A 22333-nucleotide genomic window follows, 5' to 3' on the forward strand; every position below is an offset into this window, starting at 1 on the left:
GAGTAACCAGTGGAAATGCATCCTTGCTAAAGCAATCATGGGAAATTTTCCAAAAGTTGTCAGTTTAGACAATACTTAACTGTCATTCCTCTCCCACTTCTTGCTCAGGAATAAACTCAGGAATCCTGGAAGGTTTTGAAGTGAATCTATAATCTCATTCCTCATCCTATCATTCTATATTTTAAACTGCCATCACAAATCTTTGCTTGTAAGAGGCAGATATGAATATTGTCATATACACATATTTAAATGGGGACCACTAGGTCAATAGTATAGTCAAGCTATATATGCAGTAGGGTCTTCAAGCTTTTGAGAATGCAATAGTCTACATTTAAAATTTAGATACAAAAGCTTTAATCATTTAAGATAGTATTTAATTTTCAAAATGAAATAATCACCAAAATATTGTTGCAATAATTGAGAATAATGGCCTTAATTATGATCAGGGCTTAGTACTGAAATTCCCATATGCTAAATTGAGAGTAGATGTTCTACATGCAGTAAATTTATTCCCCCTTTTTGTAATATTTGATAACGGTCGCTAGTTTTTAACACTATAGAATCCCATTGTTGTAAACCCCTCTTTACATGGGTGATCCCATTGATTCCAGTGGGACCCACTTGCATGGGAGAGGAAGTGCAGGATTGGACCAAAAGAAATAGCTGACTAGGTAACATTCTGTTTGTACGGTTATAAGGATGACTAGCTTAGTTTTGGGTTTTTTAGTGATGACTAACTATAATAATACATGGAGTGGAACATACAGTAGGGAGGTATAAATACACAGCATATGAAAAGATGTGAGTTGCCTTACCAAGTGGGGGGTCAGTGCTAGTGAGCCAATTCAATTAAGGTGGAAGTGGGCTATTCTCAACAGTTGACAGAAAGGGATGGAAATCACTTTTGTAGTGCTGATGAGGCCAGTATAAACAAGGTGGCTCATTTCAGACAGTTGACAAGAAAGTGTGAGTATCAGCAGGGAGAAATTAGTTTTTGTAGTGACCCATCCACTCCCAGTCTTTATTCAGACCTAATTTGATGATGTCCAGTTTGCAAATTAATTCCAGTTCTGCAGTTTCTCGTTGGATTCTGTTTCTGAAGTTTTTATGTTGAAGAATTGCCACTTTTAAGTCTGTTATTGAGTGTCCAGGGAGACTGACGTGTTCTCCTACTGGTTTTTGAATGTTAGTTGCTAGTGAGTCTCTAAGGTGCCACAAGGACTCCTCGTTTTTGCTGATACAGACTAACACGGCTACCAGTCTGAAACCTATAATAATACAAACATACTACTAATAGTAGTAAATATACATCAAATTCAATCTTTAAAGTGAAACAGGATTTTTAGCCTTTATTTAAGAGCTGATCTCAGAGCAGCCTTGACTCCAGTCAAGGCTCCACGCCTCCATAACAATTCTATTTATTGCTTTATCCACTATTTATCTTCTAATTTTTCTAGCTATATCTACACAAAAGCAAGTTGCATTATTTCATGCTGAACTCCTGTGTGTTTTTGATGCTCAGTATCTGTTTCCTTCCCGGTTTAGTTTTAGCTCAGCCTTTTCACTCAAGCACATGCCCAGCAACAATCTCTGAGGACCTTCGGCAAGACTGTCATCCAGAACCTGGAGCTACTGAAACCTCCTGCATAAGTCGTGGCTGCCAGTGGTGTGAGACTAGTGCTCCGAATGTTCCATTTTGCTTCTATGACTCAGTTGAAGATCCAACTTGCCCTAACAATGTTCCAGTTCAGAAACGCATTGATTGCCACCCTCAGCTAGGTGCCTCAAAAGAGGCATGTGAGGCAAAGGGCTGCATTTGGTGTTCTACAAAAGTCTCCAATGCCCCCTGGTGCTCTTTCCCAGAAGTTGGTCCATATGGGTACTCTCTGTATGGGCAGCCGCAAAAGACAGCTAAAGGCTGGAGGTAAACTTTACCATTGCTTGTTTAAGTCTGTAATCATTCTTTATGCATTCACATTTGGTTGGCCTGCCTAAAAGCTACATACAGTTTTGGGTTCTGATTCTAGAATACATTTATAAATGCATAGGCATAAATTTCCCCCACTCCCCTTTTGTAGAATAGCTGTACCTTCCCCAAGAGGGTACAAGTCCATGCTACCTAGCTGAATTTTGGGGAAAAAATACCCTCCTTTGCCCACCCCAGCAATATCTATTAACAAATTCATGACTTATGGAAGTTCTTGTCCAGAAACATTTGCTATTGATTAATAAAGCTGAATCCTTTCCACTGTTTTGCCCTGTATATGGCTGTTCTTGTGCTTGAGCACTTTGGTGTGTGGTAATTAAGTGTGTTTGTAGGTTAATGCTGATGAAACGTAATACCATGATGTCACTGTTCGGCAATGATATTTTTCCTGTTGCCATGGACGTGGAGTTCCAGACGGAAGACCGACTCAGGTTTAAGGTAAGTTTTGTTGTTGTTGTTCTGTTTTTTTAAACAAAGTCCAAGAAACTTAAGCTAACTAACCAACCAACAACTTTGTGCCTACTCTCACTTTGATTTAGATTTATGATCCTAACAGCCAACGATTTGAAGTTCCACTCAAGATTGAGTCTCCATCCACTGCTGCTGCTGACACCAGCTATGACATCGAGTTTATAAATCATCCCTCCTTTCAGTTTAAAATCATAAGGAAAAGCACAGGAACAGTGCTGTGAGTACAAGTATATTAAGATTGTTTTGTGTAGAAAATAAGGAAGACAAGATGAGAACTATTTCACATATATAATTGCTTGGTTTAACATGGCGAACAGAGAGAAATGCTCCTTCCTCTCACAAACATGAATTTTGTGTATGTACACATGCACATGACATCTAGTAGATTAAGGCATGTCCCATTAGGAAGTGGAGTCCTATCATAGTGCTGAATATAAACATAAATATATATACACGCAAGAGTTACTTAAACATTAAGGAAAGATTGATCAGAGATTCAAGAGCTATTCCTTATCAAATAAAAATCTAGCTGGTACTGCATGCTGTATGTCTGCAATGCAATAAAATGGTGCCAAGGAACATGACTAGTGCGTTTGGAGGACCTGCATTTCTGAGTGCCCAACCTGAGACATCTTAGTGGGGCCTAGTTTTCAGGAAGTACTAATCACTCATCCTCTGAGAATTAGGCTCCTGTAATGTCTTAAGTTGGACCCCCATAAACACTAATCACTTTTCAAAATGTAGGCCCAAGGAAACTAGAGAAATAGTGATAAAACAGTTCAAAAATATGCATTGAATTGTACAACTTGTGTGGTATATTTTACTTAAGGAGAAATGTCTATACATCAGCAAACACCACAAATTTCACATTGTCACTTTCCAGCCATTCTGACATCATAAAACTCTTCTTTGCTTATTTTCCACTTAGTGATGGTTACCAAGATATTTGTATGGAATGAGTAACTTACTCCTTTCTAATCAGCGTGCTCTTGCTGGCTTCATTTAGTGAGACTACAGTCCAGTGTTACTGCCATCATATGATTGGTTGTTATGATGTATTAAGATGTCACAAACTGGACTGTGGTATCATTAGATGACTCAGGTAGGAGGAGCAAGATAAATAGATCATATAAAATGTGTGTACCCTAGGTATGAGAATGTTGGGAGAGAAAATACAGAAAAAGTATGTTGCTGCTCACAGGAATTTTATGTCAAGCACATTTTCAGAAGTTTGTTGGAATGTGGCATTGGTTATTTCTATCCATCATTTCTGTAAAATTGCATACAAAAACTTAAACCTGAATATTGACAACAAAACACATAAAACCCCATATCTTTCAGATGTTAGTTGTTAGACTCAGAATATAAACATTTTGCTGGCAAGGAATGGAGCGTCCCAATTTATGGGGAGGAGACTGAACAGTTTCAAAACATGTTTTGGTTGTTTTCACTGTGTGTTACAACCTCTTGTGTCTCGTCAGGAATTTGTCCTTGAGAATACAGTTTATAAAATATTTTGAGTCTGCAAATGTAAACACTGGGCTTTATTTTTAATTAGCTGGACACTCTTTTAAATAGCTATCTTGTGTGACATCTTTTACAAGCTTCATAGCCAACTTTGTAAAGTTGGGGGTTTTTTTTGTTTTTTTTTTTTGTTTTTTTTACAGGGTACTGTAAATTAGTGTTCTATGTATCAGTGAGATAGGAAAAATTTGCTTACTTCCTCAGTTAGACTTAATGGCTTTGAGTTGATAGCAGGTTCCAGTTAAATTTTCCTTTCCTTGATCCAAGAGATTATCTCGGTAGCCCTTTTCATTGTAAGGATTGATTAAGGCTTATTAATTGGAATTATGATATGTGAGGGGAATGCTTACTGAAAAATTACTACGAGCTGGTTCATAATACCATTCCCATTCCTCCCCAGCCCCCTCATACACTTGCTAAGCACAGAAATTTAGTCTCAGTTATTCCAAAGTGTTTACTAATTTTGAGGGTCTCAGTCATTGGGTCTCAACTTGAGATACCTGCAGGATTTATTTTCAGAGGTGCTGAGCCCACACAATTCCAGTGGGAGCTGTGGGTGCTCAGCAACTCTGAAAATCAGGCCCTATTTGGCAGATTTTCAAAAGAGCTCCTACCTTGTAGAACCCATTGTTCTCAATGGGAGCTGCTGAGAGCTAAGGGCTTTTGAAGATCAGGCAGTATCTGTCTAAAAAGGGACTCCTAAATATAGTGCTCACTTTTGAAACTTTGGACTTAGTGGCAGTGTAAGCTCTGTGAAAGAATGGGCTGTGTTGAAAGGAGAGGAAGATAGAGGGCAGCCTTGGCTAATATCTGTATCAATACTTCAGATTTCAGTAGAAATCCATTGCTGTTAAAAATTGCCATTGGAAAAGCATATGCTGTGTTACCCCAGGAGATGAAGCTCTTCTGAAATCCACCCAATTAAAAAAACCCCGATTAAATGTTAATATTGCCATGGTTAATGGCTTTATCCGGCAACTGAAGACACTATTATTAATGAAACATTATCATTGCCAAGACTGATGTTTGCACATAGTGTATGAGAAAGGAAAATGTTATGTTTCTGGGAAAAGGCACAGCAAGTTGATTATAGATGGGAGGGTCTCGTTCCAGCAGGGAAAGATTCCTCTCACAGCTGTACCCCTCTTTGTAGCTGAATTCCCTGTGTGATTAACAAAAAAGCACCTCTTCACACATCCTAGCCAATCTAAATGGGTGAATTTGGATGCTGAGTAGTATCTCTTTTTGTCCCATTATAGGGATTTACACTCACCACTTCCATTAGAGTTCAGGAGAGCTGTGTGCATATCCTCCTTTCAACATGTTAATTTACTCCATACTTCCAGATCTGGAAGCCATGATGTTTGCTATTTATTTGATAGTAGCAACTGTGTCTACAGCAGGAAATGTTACAAAATTATTCCCACTAGTGTTGGCACCAGTGTAGTTGGAGCAGTGAGAGAAGCAGTAGGAGCCATAGTGTAGAAGAGACTCCTGTAGCTTCTGGCATTTTTACTACTATGTTATTTAAACCTGGTGAAAGCAGTTTTACCAACATGTTGGTAAAAACGGGTCTAGGCATATGGGAACCTTCTCTACATTAGGACTCTCACCAGAGGTAACATGGGCTCAGCTGAACCAGTGGTAAAATCCTCTTGTTCAGACAAAGCAATGGAGTCCAAAATGGTTAAAGCAACAAGCCTATAAATGGAGCAATCAATTCTTTGTATTCTGTCCCTTTTGCTGCTGCACAAACAACCATCAAAAAAGCTTTGTCTAAGAAAATTACTCATTGCTGATGATTAGTATGAGCAATAGGTGCAGCTGAACTGGTGCCAGACATGTCTGCATGTGTTGTCATTGTCAGAGCTATGTTCTACACAGTTTCAGAAGCAGTGATTAAAACTCATTTCTAAAATTGTGCTGAACATGGTTTGGCCATTGCCGTTAGACTTTGCTGGGCACCTGTTGATGACACCCATTGTTAGCAAGGGGCAATTTTCTTTGTCTATTCAAGACTACACTGTGAACCAATGTGCTTCTGTCCTGCTGACACAGCCTTGCAGAAAACTCTCTGTTACCAAAGCTGGCAACTCAGCCGGGCCTTCCCAAGGACCCCTCTATTCAGCTTAATCAGGGGGTCTATTTTAAACCTACACAAGCTGCTCATATGAAAATGAACCTGATCATCCTGCTAACCATGTGGAGGAGACCCTCTGTTCATAGCCCTTTCCACTAGGAAGTGAAAGAGTCAGATGCTTTCTCCACCAGATTTCAGCATGGGGTGGGGGGAAGCACCCAGGGGAAGTAGGAAGAGGGACAGGTGTAGAGCTGGAAGGGATTGCATCATCCCCCCCCCCCCCATCTGTGAGTGAAATCCATGCTAAAGGTAATGTAGCTCCAGGTTTTAGCACACAAAGTCACCTCCGCACCTGGGAATCACCTCTCTGGGAAGTTCTGGGGACAGGCAGAGACTCGGGAAGAACCCTTTTTAAAACATAAAAAATCCTGCATATCCAGCTGCAGCAGATCAAATCCCTGGAATCCCAATAAAGAGTTGAGCTGATCATTAATCTCTCTGTAAACAGCAACATTGCTCAAAGTAATCAATAACAACAAACCAGGCCAAATTACACATTTCCGAGCTGCATTCCCAGTGTCTCAGTAGATGATAAATGGTGTCTAGACAACACAAATCCATATACACCACTGTAGCTTCCATTGTAAAACTATCCCAAATTTTCATAAACTTGTTCACACAGAGCACTTTATCTCTGTCAGCAGCTTTTCTGTTTTGGACAACCCCACTAAAAATGCTTAGAAGTCCCTATAATCCCACAAGTCCTATAGCAAAATGCTGGGGTATTGCCATGAATGTAATCCATGTAGAGTACAGTATATTCTGTGCAGAAGAATCACTGTGAATTTTTTGTTAATATCTATATATTTTTGTTTCTCATCCATCATTTATATTGCAGTCTCTGTCCCAGATGCAATAGATGTGTATTTATGCTTTAAATTCCATCACAGTGGATTAGTATGATAGATGGAGAAGAAGAGGATATCAGGCCTGTGTTTGTGTCCATAGGGTATAAAAATCCCTTCCATCTCTGTCATATATGTACGTAAGGTCTCCTTACGGGGAGTTATCTAACGTCATACTTGAAAATATTGTAGATGGGAGAGGATGGAAACTTAGGGGATGGATATATATGTTCCTGAATACTATTTACAGTCATTACTACAGCTCTTTGTAATACATGGGAAGCTTTTGTGAGAGGCATGAAAACATCTGCTCAGGGCCCAATGGCAGTCAAAATGTTAGGCTGTTGTAAGAGAGGGGTAGAAAATAAAACTGAACAGATTATAATGCCATTATATTACTCAATAATATGGTGTCATGTTGAACACCATATTCCCTTTTGGTCATTCCATGGGTACAGCAGCAATAGAAAAGAGACGGGCAAATGATCAGAGGCATAGAGAGGTTTCTCTTTGAGGAGAGATTGGGGCTATTTGGTTTCAGCAGAGTTGAACAACAAGCAAATACCCATCAGATTTAAAGGTAACAAATATAAAAATAACATAAAGAAATAATGTTTTACACAAAGTATAATTATCCTGTGGAGTTCACAATATATTATTGAGTCAGAGAGCTTGATAGGATACAGATTTGTATAATAAGAATCAGCTATAATCATACCAGCTAATTAAAAAATTATAAAGGCTATCAACCCAAATCACTCAGAACACAAACCAATTCTCCTACAATATTAGCAAAAAACCTTCCTCCACAAACAAGTTTCATGCCTTCCTCTTAAGCATGTGGCACTGGCTATTGTTGGAGACCAGGATACTGGACTAGATGGCCCATGTGTCTGATCCAGTGTGTTAATACTTGTGCTCCAAACAATCTTTCTTGCATGATAGAATATGAATAATGCAAGACAGAGCATCTTTCCAAGCCAGACACATTTTCTGATATCTCTATTAAGAGCATGCAATTCTTTGTTAGTTATCACACTTCGGAGGACATGCAACAAATAATCAAATCCTAATCAAGATTGTCACTAATTTCAAAACTGCTGCTGCAGAGTTCAGCTGGCTTTTGTATTGATTCTTGTAGTAAGCACAGACACCACTTCTCATGAGAAAATTTTCTAGAAGGGAAGCTATCAGAATGATTTATAAAGCTATTGTACTGCAATTTTGCTGAAAGTAACATAGGCAACCTGTGTGCAACTTGTGTAGCTCATATTTGCTTCCAGTTTGTAACAGCCATTATTCTTGCAGGGTATTTTTGGTGTTATCATCATTACAATTTTTATACACTGGTAAGGGGGACGTAGGTAATGTTTGCCTAATTCCTTTTCAAAACAAAAATGCTGTTGTCTGGGTTATTGCACTTCTGGAAAATGCTCTGATATTATGGTGATGGGTGCAGTAGAAGAACCTGAACAGAACAGAATCAATAATTGTAAATACATTTTGTGATTAATTATCAAAAGTGGTATTACCGCAGCAGTTCTTGAACTGTGGTCAATGGACCACTAGTGTTCTGTGGAAAACCTGCTGGTCACATGATGCTAACTTTCCTCCCTGCTTCCACTTACTAACTCACATTACAAGGAAGCTAGAGATATACCAATCTCTTTCTGAGTATTCCTCTTCCAAGTTATCAATGCCTGGAATTGCCACAAGGATGTTAGGTGAAGATGAGGAAACTGGAGAGGAGGTGTCATTTTCAGAAATTATTTAGGAACCTCATTGAATGTCCTTTTGAGATTTAGGCTCCTAAATTCTAAGTGGCTTTTTAAGATGGGATTTAGGCTTCTAAATCACTTAGGTGCTTTTGAAAATTTTACCCAATCTCTGAAGGTTTATAAGACCTCTTAGTAGCACCAGATGTTCATTGACATGTAACAATGTCCTTGGGCCAGGGAATTTTTTTACATTTAATAATTGCTTTGATTTCAAAGAATAAGTGGCCATATTTAACAAACCTGATTCCACTGACTTTTAGTCATACTTGAAATGCTACAAGGTATTATATACTAATCCCTTAAATAAACCAGGCATTATTTCATTTGTTTATTTTCAAAGGCGTTTCACTGATCCATTATAGTTGCACTCTGAGCTGGTAGCACAAAGGGGACCTACTGTTTGTTCTCATGCTACAAGCTCGAATGCCAGCCAGAAATGCAAACTTCATGCTGTCCCTTTGGCTCCTGAGTCAGTCTTCTTCCAGATGAGAGGCTATAAATAGAGAGGCTTATTCTTAAGCCTCATGCACAGTCTTTGGAAGGGAGCACCTGTTTTCAGAAGTGATACCTAAAGGAATGGCAGCACTACAGTTAGTAGGCAGTATCACAGCTATCAAAATACCTTGGCCTCTTCATACTTCCAAAGATTGGGAAATACAATAGAAACTACTAAAAGGTTAACATTTTCCAAACATTTTACTAGGGAGATCTCCTGAGTTGAGGGGGATGCTCTGATATTCACAGACAATGCTGCATGTAACTGATGGCAAATGCTGAATTGTTGATGGTGAATATTGTATCTGAATTTTTTAGACTTTTCTCCCATGTAATATTCTCTCAAACCAATCAATCTATGTGCAAATACACAAACTTCTTAGACTGACCTTATTCGTGGAAAGGGGGCTGGGGATATTGTTCAGTTTATCATTGTAGTTGGTAAGTAATTTTTTAATGAGAATCAAGCACATTCCTACAAACATTGTATAGTTTTATATTCCTTCTGTTTTGTTGGCTTTCATTCTGCTTTAAAGCAGATGGAAGTAAACAAACACTGTCACAAGGCAAATATAACGTTTTTCTTTTATTGTATCCAAAGGTTTTTAGAGTGATAAAGGTGGGTCTCTCATTTAAATGGTCTTTTTTTAACCTAAATAACCCTCAAAATATTGCAGTGTTGTAAAGCAGTGGATCATGGCAGCTTACAGCATTAATGTAATAGCAGGGCTCAGGGCTGTAGAATGCTTGGGGAGGGAGGATTTAAAGGGAAGTCCTGTCTTTTTGCCTTTTAAAGGGGAGAAGGGAAAAAAAAGAAAGCAATGGCGGCAATCAGAAGTTACCTAACGCTAAGGAAAAGAGAGAGCAGAGGCTTATTTCTGATGGTGGTATTATGCTACACTAAATACTGCATTTGGCACCTGCCTACTGTTGTGACTGGTGCTCTACAAGCAAGACAGAAAAAAAACCATAAATATCGGATCAAAATGGGAAATGGTGTATAAATGGGATTGAAGTACACAGCAAGGTGACTGCTTGAGAGAGATGGGAGTGAGTCCCTTATATTGGGACACCATTTTGTTGATTACTTTGTGATAACTCCTTTGGATCCCTAGGGAAGTTCAACATATGGCCGTGAAGTAGGTGAATACATAGTAGGTTAATAAAAAAAAAAACAACTGGTGTCCCAATATAGGAGCCGCTATGTTCCATGTTCCATTGTAGAAAAATAGAGTCACTGCAATTATGATCCAAAACACGGCAGTGACACTATTGTGTAGGGAATACCCTTTGTAAAATACAGCAAATCCTTGTAATCCCTTGGTAATGCTAATTACTTTCAAATCGGAAATGTCAGTGTTTGAATGCAGATACCAGGAAATATGAAACCTCACATTCTCTGAGTAGGCATCACACGGAGTGCTCAATGGGCTAAGGCAGTTATTCCAGTTCTTCCCAACATCTTTCTTTCTGGCTACATTTGCTTTCTACTTCTTCAACCATCCTTTTCTCAGAACATTGACACTGGAAACCCAGTACCTGACTGAACTGGGTGATCATGTTAGTTTTGCCAGGAACACAGCACATGAGCTGATACTTATTCCCATATAAGGTAACTTCTCACAAAAAAGCCTTGGTTTTTAAAAGGGTCCCCTGTAATTCTTGGTGATACTTTATACATATTTCCAAGCAAAAAGAAAAAATCACCTTTCCTAGTGGCTTGAGGGTTTCCATTGGCAAAGGCACAAACATGATGTGTAACAATTAAGTCACCAGTTACATAAAATCCTCATTGTTCCAGCTTGTTAGAGCTGTGGTACTGCCAAAACACCGAGGCCCAATAAATACATTGTCTTAATTTGCAATAATTGCTTGGTATACTTGGCTTCTCCCTCTAGGCCCAGACTGTACTTAACCCTTGCATATGTGCACTAGACTGGGAAGGGACAAGGAGCCTTCCCATCCCCCATTGCAGCTCTACATAAGGGCAAGAGTCTGTGCTCTCCCAGTGATGGAGGATGCAGCATGGGTACTGCCTGGAGTGCCACATAGGGCCAGTTGTTTAACCCAAATCTCTTTCCCACGACAGTAAAAAGTTTGTCCTAGGGTAAGAAATATAAATTCGGTCTGGTGAAAACAGTATGAACCCAGGCTCTCAAACAGGATAGTTTATAGGTGTGCTGCAGTAAATAGCTATAGTACTATGCCCACTGCTAATATACAGAACCTTCCACATAATTAGTTTATTGGCTAATTTGGTAATTAGCCAATAATTTTCATTTTACCAAAACCTCTGATAACAAATAATTTATATTACTGTATTTAATATTTATATTTGTATTTATATTCACGCAGGAAAGAGGTGTACATTTTAACAGTGAGCATAATTAACCATTGGAACAATTTACCATGGGTTGTGGTGGATTGTTCGTCACTGACCATTTTAAAATCAAGATTGGATGTTTTTCTAAAATATATTCACTAGCCACTAGGAATTACTTTGGGGAAGATCTGTGGCCTGTGTACACAGGAAGTCAGACTAGATGATCACAGTGGTCCGTCTGGCCTTGTGATCTATGAAAGTAGCATCGCTACCACCCCCTGTGGTTTTGGTTCATTTATTTTAATTTATTGTAACGAAATCACAGTTCAGCAGTGATATATAAGTTTGGTATTCATGTCATATAGTGGTACAATGTACTTTGAGAGTATATATACAGCTCATTATAGCATTACTAACAGCAAACATGAAGTAACACTGAATTAAAATGTGTATTTGTTCATAGATAATTCAGTAGAAATAAATGCATAAAACTAATGAAAGAAACAAGAAAGAATCATAAATATAAAAATATCTATAAATGTCCTTTGTTTAGAACAAATTTGATCTGTTTATGCAGGTATTATGAAGTCACAGACTAGAGAAAGCTGTCATTTAAGGACCTGGTCTTGTGGGGTGCTATGCACCCTCACATCTGTTAGTCAGTGATCTAACTCTGATCAAACCCTCAGCCCTGATCCAACAAAGCATATGCTTTAGTTTAAGCACACGAGTAATCCCATTAATTTCAATGGGACTTCGCACACTAATAAAAGATGATTGCTACTAAATGTTGTTATTGTTAGTGACGTAGACACCACCATGTGATAAGTCTTCAATATGCGCCACTGGTCATAGAGATAGCAAGAGCAACTGCTTATTTCAGTGACAGTACTTTATATAATGCCTTCCTCTTACCTCAGTTATCCTTATATAATATATATGTTTAAGTACATTAGAAGCACACATAGAATTAATTTGTAAATTGCATTTGTATATGTTACTATTGCAAGAAATGCAACAAAATTTCCAAGTATTCCAACTTGATGTTAAAGTTATGAATATAAGGCATGAGCAAACTAATCATGTTCAGACTCTGTATTTGACACAGGTGGGACACATCACTTGGAGATTTAATTTTTTCCAAACAGTATCTGCAGATTACCACCACTGTGCCATCCACCTCTGTTTATGGATTTGGTGAACATGAACATCCATCCTTTAAGCACAATATGAATTTTGTTAATTATGGGATGTTTTCCAGAGACCAGCCACCAACGGTAAGTCATTTAATGCAGCATTTGGTGCTGGGATCATACTTTAAAAATGAAATGGCAAAATACAGTAATACCAGATTAAGAGCATCACTACATGACAAGAGGTGTTAATTATGAATTAACGGGAAAGAACATAAAATGGGTTTCATAAAATGTTATGGAAATGCAACAAAATGTAATTAGCTAAACAGTAAAATCACTGGGTATTTTACAATGATTTGGAAACTTGGCATAAGAAACATTCTACGTTCCTAGTAAAAGATATTCCATGTGTCAAGGCTCTGATTCAGCATAGTATTTAAGCTCATGCTTAAGTTCATCCCTATACATCCAAGCATTTAAGAATGACTTCAAGGGGATTAAAGTTAGGCACATTCTTAAATGCTTGGCTGAGTTGCAGCTTAAATGCTGGCCTGTCATTGATATATTCTCACCAGCAGTGAATTTCTTAGCCTGGTCACTCGGGAGCATTTGACTGAATGCCAGAGTACTATAGTCCATGGCTAAGAGTTTAAATAAGGTAAGATAAAAGTGACAATGTTGAGGCTAAAAATATCTCTTGTTCTATTGATGGAGCTTTACATTAGTTCGGATGCAAATAACCCATTTCAGCTATGAACTAATAAATGTGTATGTGTTTCTGGACGATAAAGATTGTGAACAATTGGCAAAACAAGCTATATATAATCCATTTTTGATGTTTCAGACATTTGCCAATCTTTATGGAGTTCATCCTTTTTATATGTGCATAGAGAGAGACTCAAATACTCATGGTATCCTCTTACTGAACTCCAATGCACAAGGTAATACAGTATATTATCCGTACATATGTAGATTAAGTATAGAGATGTTAAATTGTTTCTGCTATAGATAAATAACTCTTTTTACTAATGACTTTTAAACGTACAAATATATGACAGGATTCCTAAAATATTACACATATCATAAGTGAGTTTTCAGGGACAATTATTATGTTCTCAAAGAGCCTTCATTGCAATTACTGTAAAACAAGGTAAAATATACACTTTCAACTAAAATTATATGATTGATTAACTTTTTAAAACTAAATGTAACGGTAGAGAAAGTTGAAGTCAATAGAAATTTCCTCTGGGACTGACACCAGCAAAACAAGTCAATTTAGGTTAGTACTGTGTTCACTCTGAGAAAAATAGCTTTGCACATTACCATGGTCACCTCACTGTATTAATTTAATACTGTAATTTTTGAAAAGGGGAATCTTCACTAAAGCTATGAAATCAATTTCTCTGGCAGGCAGTGACTTCCAGTAAAAAATCAGATGCGTATATATTCTATAGAGGAGCTTTAGATGCACATTGGTGGTTCTTTCATCTACAAGTGAAATTAAGAAACACAAAACCTTGCAATATATTTTATGTGCATTTGTTACTGTGCAAAATAGAATAAATCTGGAAATATAGCTCACAGCGCCATGGTAGCTTACTACTGTTATACACATTTCCTTATTTCTCTTTGTCCATACAGTGTGCCATCCCTGCAAGACAGGACCGCCTTGCAAGGGTGCCTGTTTCTGTTTTGTGATGCTGGCAGATAGACGATTTGTACTTGTTCTGTGGTTTGTGTGGGTGGGATATGTGCTTAAAGTAAATGGCTGGCTAACCTACTTAGCAGCTGTGCACTGAAGGGTTCAAAATGCATAGGACTGGCACTGAGGTAATTTGTACTGTGTGCAACACCTCTGTTTTCTTCTTTCAGATATTACTCTGAGTCCAAATCCGTCCTTAACCTTCCGCACCATCGGAGGGATCCTCGACTTCTATGTATTTCTTGGCCCAACTCCTGAAAACGTAGTACAGCAATACACAGAGGTTAGTAGAGAACTAGCTACAGCACACAGGATTGTGTACTGTAAAGAAACCCTTAGTTATCTGTATTGTCAGATAATTTGATTATAAATTTGTCCATCGGTTATGTTTACATCAAACTGAAGCTTATGTGATTAGATCCAATGGGAGCAAACAGGAAGACTTAATCACACGTTACTCATATATAGGGTTCACTTGTTCTCACTAAAGTTATTGGCAAAACTTTTATACCTCCGCCTGGGCAATGTTTTTGTAAAAACCCTACAGGCTTTAATAGGGATGTGACTAATAGAAATTGTTCAAAGAATCTATATAATTTAATAGTGAATGTGATAGGCATTTCTATAGGCATTTGAATCAAATTGTAGAATTCTATAGCAGGGATGGAATTTCTATTTAAGTTCTCTAGGACTTTTCCTAGAGGAAAAGGAAGGAAAAGTTGTCTCTATCAATATATCTGGGTTCTTATAACAGTATATGATCACCTCCCAAGACGACATAACCAAGATCACAATAGGCCAGTGATTTAATTTTCCTCCCTGTTTAGCCCAAGTCTGCTAGGTCTAGGATTAATTTTTATTTTTTATTCCCTCCCCTCCTCTCTTCCTGGGGTTACCCTGTACTTTTCTTGCACAGGGCAATAATCGTAACATTTGTCAAGGCACAAAAAGCTTTTAACAGTATTTTATCCTCATCAGTGTTGAAGTTCTGATTGCAGCTCCTTTTTTGCCACCTGCAAATTCTCAGATTCATGGGAGAAGTTCCAGTTCCTACAGGCATTCATTATGCATTCGGATGAGAAAGTCAGGGAGAGATTCTAATCCTTTTTGATTTTTGTTTCACTCAGTTGTGTGAGTCAGAGAGTTTGTGAACATGGGAAGCAATAAGGAAGAAATTAGTCTGTTCCTTTAACATGATGAAAGCAGGTATTTTTGCTTAATAATATAAATCAGCAATAGTGTTTGACTTCATTTGAATACACGAAGACAGACCCCAAACTGATCTGGATCCAAATTTCCTGAAGGTTCAAGGTAGTTTACATTCAGGTCCATCTCTAACATGAACTTATAGTTATCATTGCAGCTGAGGAAACAAACTGATGTACAAAGAGGGGTACGAGCAGGGTGAAGCTATGTACAGGATTTCCCCAGGGGTTTTATACAAAAGTAAATATTGTCTGAGCATCAATAGCATAAGGAGGTATCTCAGAAGGCAGAGAATAGGGGAAATATTCAGGCTTATCTTTACATGTATCTGTCCCACTGCAGCTTCATACATAGAATAATTTTTATCTGTTCATCTCATACAATAGAGTTACCAAAATGCACATTCTGGTTGCTCCCCTCTAAATGTTGTTGCACTAGATCTAGTGGTCGCTACAAAATTCTTTACAATTTTGCCTTTGTAAACAAATAACATCACTATGGTATTCACTATATTCCCTGTAAGAAATAGAATCAATACCATGTTAATGGCTTGCAAAGCCAATTGTAAAGATCTGAATGGTAACCACTGTAATTATCAGGAGAAAAATTACGAATGTCACTACTTAGATCCATGGTGTTTCTTCTGCCACCTTCTCCCCCCTCTTCTCCCCCCCTTCCTTTCTTTGTTTCCCTCTCTGTGAATAAGCTGCGTCATCTTCCTTTGGCATCAAGCACTTTACACTTGGAGCTGGCAGGAGATTGAAACTGAATAGGATTTCCCTCTACAGCCAGCTTCTTGTTCAAAGTGCTGGATGGCAGAGAACAAGCATAAAGGGTGGCCCATAATTCGGGCCCTACCAAATTCATGGCCATGAAAAAAGACCGTGAAATCTGGTCTTTTGTGTGCTTTTACCCTGTACTATACAGATTTCATGGGGAGACCAGAGTTTCTCAAATTGGGGGTCCTGACCTAAAAAGCAGTTGTAGGGGGGTCACAAGGTTATTTTAAGGGGGTTGTGATATTGCCACTCTTACTTCTGCGCTGCCTTCAGAGCTGAGCGGCAGGAAAGCGGTGGCTGTTGGCTAGTTGCCCAGCTCTGAAGGCAGTGCCACCGCCAACAGCAGCGTAGAAGTAAGGGAGGCAGTACCACACCCCCCCCACCACCACACACACACAATAACCTTGTGACATCCCCCCCTCCCACCTGCAACTCCTTTTTGGGTCAGGACCCCTACAATTACTGTGAAATTTCAGATTTAAATACTGAAATCATGAAATTTACTATTTTTAAAATCCTATGACTCTGAAATGGACTGTGAATTTGGTAGGGGCCCTACCCATAATATACGGGAAGCCTACCACAAATGCATTTTGGGGAAACACTTGATTAATACAATAGTGTTTCTATACCACAGATCTGGATTAAATCAGATACTATGATGATCAGTGGCCTAGAAATACATTAATGTTCTCCCCATATGACCAAGAGGAACAAAGTTTGTTGGTAATATCTTAGTCCCCATTTATTCATGTTGCAAAATCAACATATTTCAGCTACAGGGACCAACTGCAAGATTTATGTAAAAATAGAAAAAGGATGGGTTGTAGTGGGGAAATATTACTCTTTTCCTACAGTGGGACTGGATAACTCAGCTTGCACTCCGGTAAGGAGAGAACTCTGTTTATTCTCTGTTTGTCTGATGGTTGCCCTCTTGGCCAACACTCCGATGATTGGACCTCCAGAGGTAAAAGCATAAGCTGCTACAGCTTGAGACAAAGAATCCTGGGTCTCTAGCTGGGCTATAATAGACTCATCTCTTCTGCAGATCAGGCACAGAGGAAGACCTGTAACACATACTGACCAATGGATTACATTAGTGTTCCAGAAAGGGCAAGATCTTTCTGTTTTTGTTTCTGCCAAGGGGAAAGGGATCCTCTAAAATTGCATGAAGGAAAAAGAACTTGGTTTGATTTGGTTGATTAGCTACCATAACTGTGGGGACCAGTGTTGTATATTGTGCTTTGTTTAAATAATCATAGAATCCTAGGACTGGAAGGGACCTCGAGAAGTCATCTAGTCCAGTCACCTGCACTCATGGAAGAACTAAGTATTATCTAGACCATCCCTGACAGGTGTTTGTCTAACCCGGTCTTAAAAATCTCCAATGATGTAGATTCCACAACCTCCCTAGGCAATTTATTCCAGTGCTTAACCACCCTGACAGTTAGGAATTTTTCCTAATGTCCAACCTAAACCTCCCTTCCTGCAATTTAAGCCCATTGCTTCTTGTCCTATCCTCAGAGGTTAAGGAGAACATTTTTTCTCCCTTCTCCTTGTAACAACCTTTTATGTACTTGAAAACTGTTATCATGTCTCCTCTCAGTCTTCTCTTCTACAGACAGAAAAAAATGAGTTTGTTTAATCTTCCCTCACAGGTCATGGTTTCTGGACCTTTAAACATTTTTGTTGCTCTTCTCTTGACTTTCTCCAATTTGTCCACATCTTTCCTGAAATGTGGCACCCAGAACTGGACACAATACTCCTGTTGAGGCCTAATCAGCGTAGAGTAGAGTGGAAGAACTGCTTCTTGTGTCTTGCTCACAACACTCCTGCTATTACATCCCAGAATGATGTTCATTTTTTTTGCAGCAGTGTTGCATTGTTGACTCATATTTAGCTTGTGATCCACTATGACCCCCAGATCCCTTTCCGCAGTACTCCTTCCTAGACAGTCATTTCCCATTTTGTATGTGTGCAGCTGATTGTTCCTTCCTAAGTGGAGTACTTTGCATTTGTCCTTATTGAATTTCATCCTATTTACTTCAGACCATTTCTCCAGTTTGTCCAGATCATTTTGAATTATGATCCTATCCTCCAAAGCACTTGCAACCCCTCCCAGTTTGGTATCGTCCACAAGGTCTTGTTTACAATATAACTTTTAAAGGATTTTTTTTTAACCAGTTAGTGAAATACTTAGCTCTAAACACACCTTATGTGCACATGCAACATTACTAATGCAGCCAGGCGCTGTGGCTGCTAATCATGCATTCCCCTTGTTGAAAGCTTAAGCATTCAGAAATTACAATGATGGGGCCATGTAAAAATTGTGGGAGACAGATAGAAGCCTGTCCTAGCACATGGGTTCCTTACTGTAATCAGTTTTCAAAATTGTTAGTTTTCTGGACAGACAGGAATTCCTAACTAAGCTATGTAGCTTATTTGGCTGGTCTTCCTTCCAACTAGCTGCATGTATAGTAGGACATCTCAGAGTGCTAGTCTCCAAGTGTTGCTGAATCACCACTCTCTGTGTATGTGTCCTCGGGATGCTCTATCCACTGCTGCCCAGATTTTCCTACAATGCACTAAACATGGTGCACCCACAATTGTGAGGCAGAAAAGCTGCAGTGTGTGCCCTCAAACAAGTTGTTCAATTCTTTCAATTACAATGCCACTGCATTGCAAATCATCGCAAAAAAGAGGCTGCAAAGCTGGTGAATTCCCCTGTGCAGCAGGAACCCCGGGGTGGGACAGAGCTGGTCTAGTGGCTGTTTGCCACCCACCCACATTTCCTGGCATAGGGCGTGTGGCCTGTGAAATGGGGATGTAGCTGGAGCACGCTGGCATTCCATTTGTTCCTGGGTGCTGGAATAGTCCATTGGGCCATGGGCAGCCAGGCGTAAGTTAGAGCAGCTTGTAGTGATCTATTGTACTAGAGTATAATAGCATGGTTTGGAATTTAATCCTAGTCACACAACATAGCCACACAACATAGTACTCTGATCATTTTCTAAAACAGTAAAGTGTTGGGAGCAGGAATGAACTGTAAAGTAGAAGAACAAAATAATTAGTAAGAAACCTGTCTGAACCATTTCTGTATTATGCTTCTCTGGGCTTTGATTATTTTACAAGTTTCACTAAGATACAAAAACTGCATTTGAAAATTATGGGTTGAGAAAACAAACCAGGGACAGCATAGAGGGAAATGTTTGGGGACCTTTGCGTCTGTCAGGATTCAGAGATATTAACTAAGCTTTGAAAGGTTCACACCTTCATTCACAGATGGAATCACATGCTGTTTTTAGAGCAGTTAGACTAAATTTTGCTAATGAAAACCCATGTAATTGGATTGGAGACTGCAGACACTATAAAACCATATTTGCCCGTCTCTAATGAAGGGAGAATCACTGCTTGCTGCTGGTTTGCTCCCCTCCTCATTAAACACATTCCCAACTGGGCAGCGAACTCATATAAATAAATAGCCTGTTTGGGAATGTGAGGAGCAATTGCTATTCAGTGGTCTGAGAACTGCTTCAAAAGAAGTGGCAGGTCACTTGGTTCTCCTGGTTATTAAAGGCCAGGAGGTTTATTAATTGTGCTCCTGCACAGACAATTACTGACTCAGCAGTGCCATGGAAGAGACTCCATAAAGAAACACCAAAGGAGCACATACACATGACAAAGTGCTGGGTGGTAGAGTGTGTAATTGCAATATTAGTGCATGCAAAACACAGGGGTACATCCAGACTCCTCAGGGTTAAAGCCGAAGATATCAGGAACCCAACACAAGGGCTATACTGGCAGTTTTTAGGAAAATGAAGGTTACTTACTTGTAACCAAGGATCTTTGAGATGGACCCAGCACATTCCCCCTCTTGGAATAGGTGCTGACCAGTGCAGCTGAATGGTGGTCCCTGGGGTAAGCAGTGCCTCTGGTGTTAGCACTCGCATGCTCCCTTCTGCCTCTGCCCTCAGCATTTCAGCAGGTTCTGAGGGCACGGCTGTAAAAGGGGGCACAGCAGCTGATCCTGCCTCTGTTACTTCCACAGAAGAAGGGAAGGAGGGTGGGGGGATGCAAATGTGCAGAGTCCATCTTGAAGAACCTAGTTTACAAGTAAGTAACCTTCATTTCTTCTTCAAGTGTCCTCTGCATATTCCCACTCTTGGCAATAGTTTGGCAAACAGTATATAGTAAAATGGCTGGTGGGACAAGATGTTCTAATTAAATAGAGATTGGAGAACTGTCCTGCCAAACTGTGCATCAGACCTAGCAGCTATGTCTAATGCATAATCTTTAGTAAAAGGATGTATTGAGCTCCTTTTGGCTGCTTTACAAATTTCTATTAATGGGAGGTGTTTGAAGTATGCTGCTGAAGTAGCAACTGCCCTGGTAGAATGGGTTTTAATAGCAGCAGGAAGCGATTGTGATACTTTCTTATACTCTCTTCTATGACCCATCTAGTTTAAGCAGAAAAAGCTTTTCCTTTATAATTATCTGAATAGGAAACAGTTTATGAGCAATCCTGAATATTTTTGTTCTATCCAAATAATTAGTTAAAACTCTTTTAACATCCAAACAATGTAACTTTGATTCACTCTTATGAGGTTTTCAAAAGAATACTGGAAGGTTAATACATCAGCTAATACATTGATGAACATGAAAATCAGAAATTACTTTAAGTAAAAATTTAGGGTGCAGTCAGAGCACTACTTTGTTCAACCTTGCTCTTGAACAAAAGTAGTATTTAATATTGAGGCTGATGGCAAAGAGGTCTATGCTTGGAAATTCCCAAGGATTGAAGATGTCCTGAATCACTGATTGCTTCAGAGACCATTTATGACTCTGCAAAGAGTCCCTGCTCAGTAGATCCACTAGTTGGTTCTGAGATTCTGCTATATGCAATGCAGTTAAATAAATTTCCTGACATACACCAGTCCCATAGTTTTATTGCTTCTCGGCAAAGTTGTGATGATCTGTTTATTTACATACTACATTGCTGTCATTGTCCTTGGCAACTTGAACCACAGAGTCCTGAATTTGGGGAAGGAAGGATTTGAGTGTTAAACAAACATTGATGTGAAGTTATAATTGTTGCAGATTCCACAGACTCCTTGCCATTAATGTGCTGAGATGCGCACCCCAACTGGTCTTCTAGCTGTTACTGAAAGAGGCAAGGGATTGAACATCACTCTTTTCAGTAGATTCATGGGCTTCAGTCTCCACAGGAGAGCATTTGAGACCTTCGCTGGGACTGTAAGCATCATGTGCATACTGCACATTATTGGCTTGAAATTTCTTGACACCCAGTGTTGAAGAAGACTCATTCTGAGCCTTGCGTAAGGTGTAACATAGATTGTTGATGCCATAAGATCCAGAAAGGGGAGGAAGAATAGTACTGCCTGTATTGGTTGCAGAAATAAGCATTGTGTGGTGGATTTCAGTTTTTGGAATTTGTCCTCTATAAGGTAAGCTCTCACTAATCTGGAGTCAAGAATTGCTCCTGTGAAAGAGATTGTTTGTTTGTTTTTGTTGGGTACATTATAGATTTGTTCTTGTTTATCAGAAAACCTAGTTTTTGGAACAGAGACTGTGTGAAAAGAATGACTACCAGTTGCTGGCATATGGAAAAATGAAAATTTCTTGTCTTCTGAGGAAGGCTGCTATTACAGAAAGGCATTTTATAAAAAGCTCTGGGTTCAGCAGAAAGGCCAAGGGGGAGAACTTTGTATTGGAAATGGTTCTGACTGAGGGCAAAAGAAAGGTATTTCCTGTGAGAAGATTGAATAGGAATATGGAAGTAATCATCCTTGAGATCAAGAGCAGCAAACCAATCCTGAGTAGAAAGAAAGGGGAAAATTGAAGCAAGAGTCAATATCCTGAAGCAGAACTTCCTGGTGTGTTTGTTTAATTAGATCTAGATTCATATCTAGAATTTGTTGAAAATATC

General features: G+C 39.0%; 1 protein-coding gene across 2 annotated transcripts in view; it reads left to right on the forward strand.

Annotated features, from left to right (window-relative positions):
• LOC112107197 (maltase-glucoamylase, intestinal-like) overlaps window positions 1–22333 on the forward strand; it is a 102374-nt gene that overhangs the window by 10353 nt on the left and 69688 nt on the right. For both annotated transcript variants that reach the window (XM_026648971.1, XM_026648972.1), the window contains exons 2-7: window positions 1546–1924; window positions 2320–2425; window positions 2527–2675; window positions 12672–12840; window positions 13544–13640; window positions 14572–14684. In XM_026648971.1, coding sequence (XP_026504756.1) covers window positions 1546–1924; window positions 2320–2425; window positions 2527–2675; window positions 12672–12840; window positions 13544–13640; window positions 14572–14684 — 1013 coding nt within the window. The remainder of the gene's footprint in view (window positions 1–1545; window positions 1925–2319; window positions 2426–2526; window positions 2676–12671; window positions 12841–13543; window positions 13641–14571; window positions 14685–22333) is intronic.

Source organism: Terrapene carolina, unplaced genomic scaffold (genome assembly GCF_002925995.2).
Source record: "Terrapene carolina triunguis isolate 2854851 unplaced genomic scaffold, T_m_triunguis-2.0 Scaffold68, whole genome shotgun sequence".
In the NCBI taxonomy this organism is placed as follows: domain Eukaryota; kingdom Metazoa; phylum Chordata; order Testudines; family Emydidae; genus Terrapene; species Terrapene triunguis.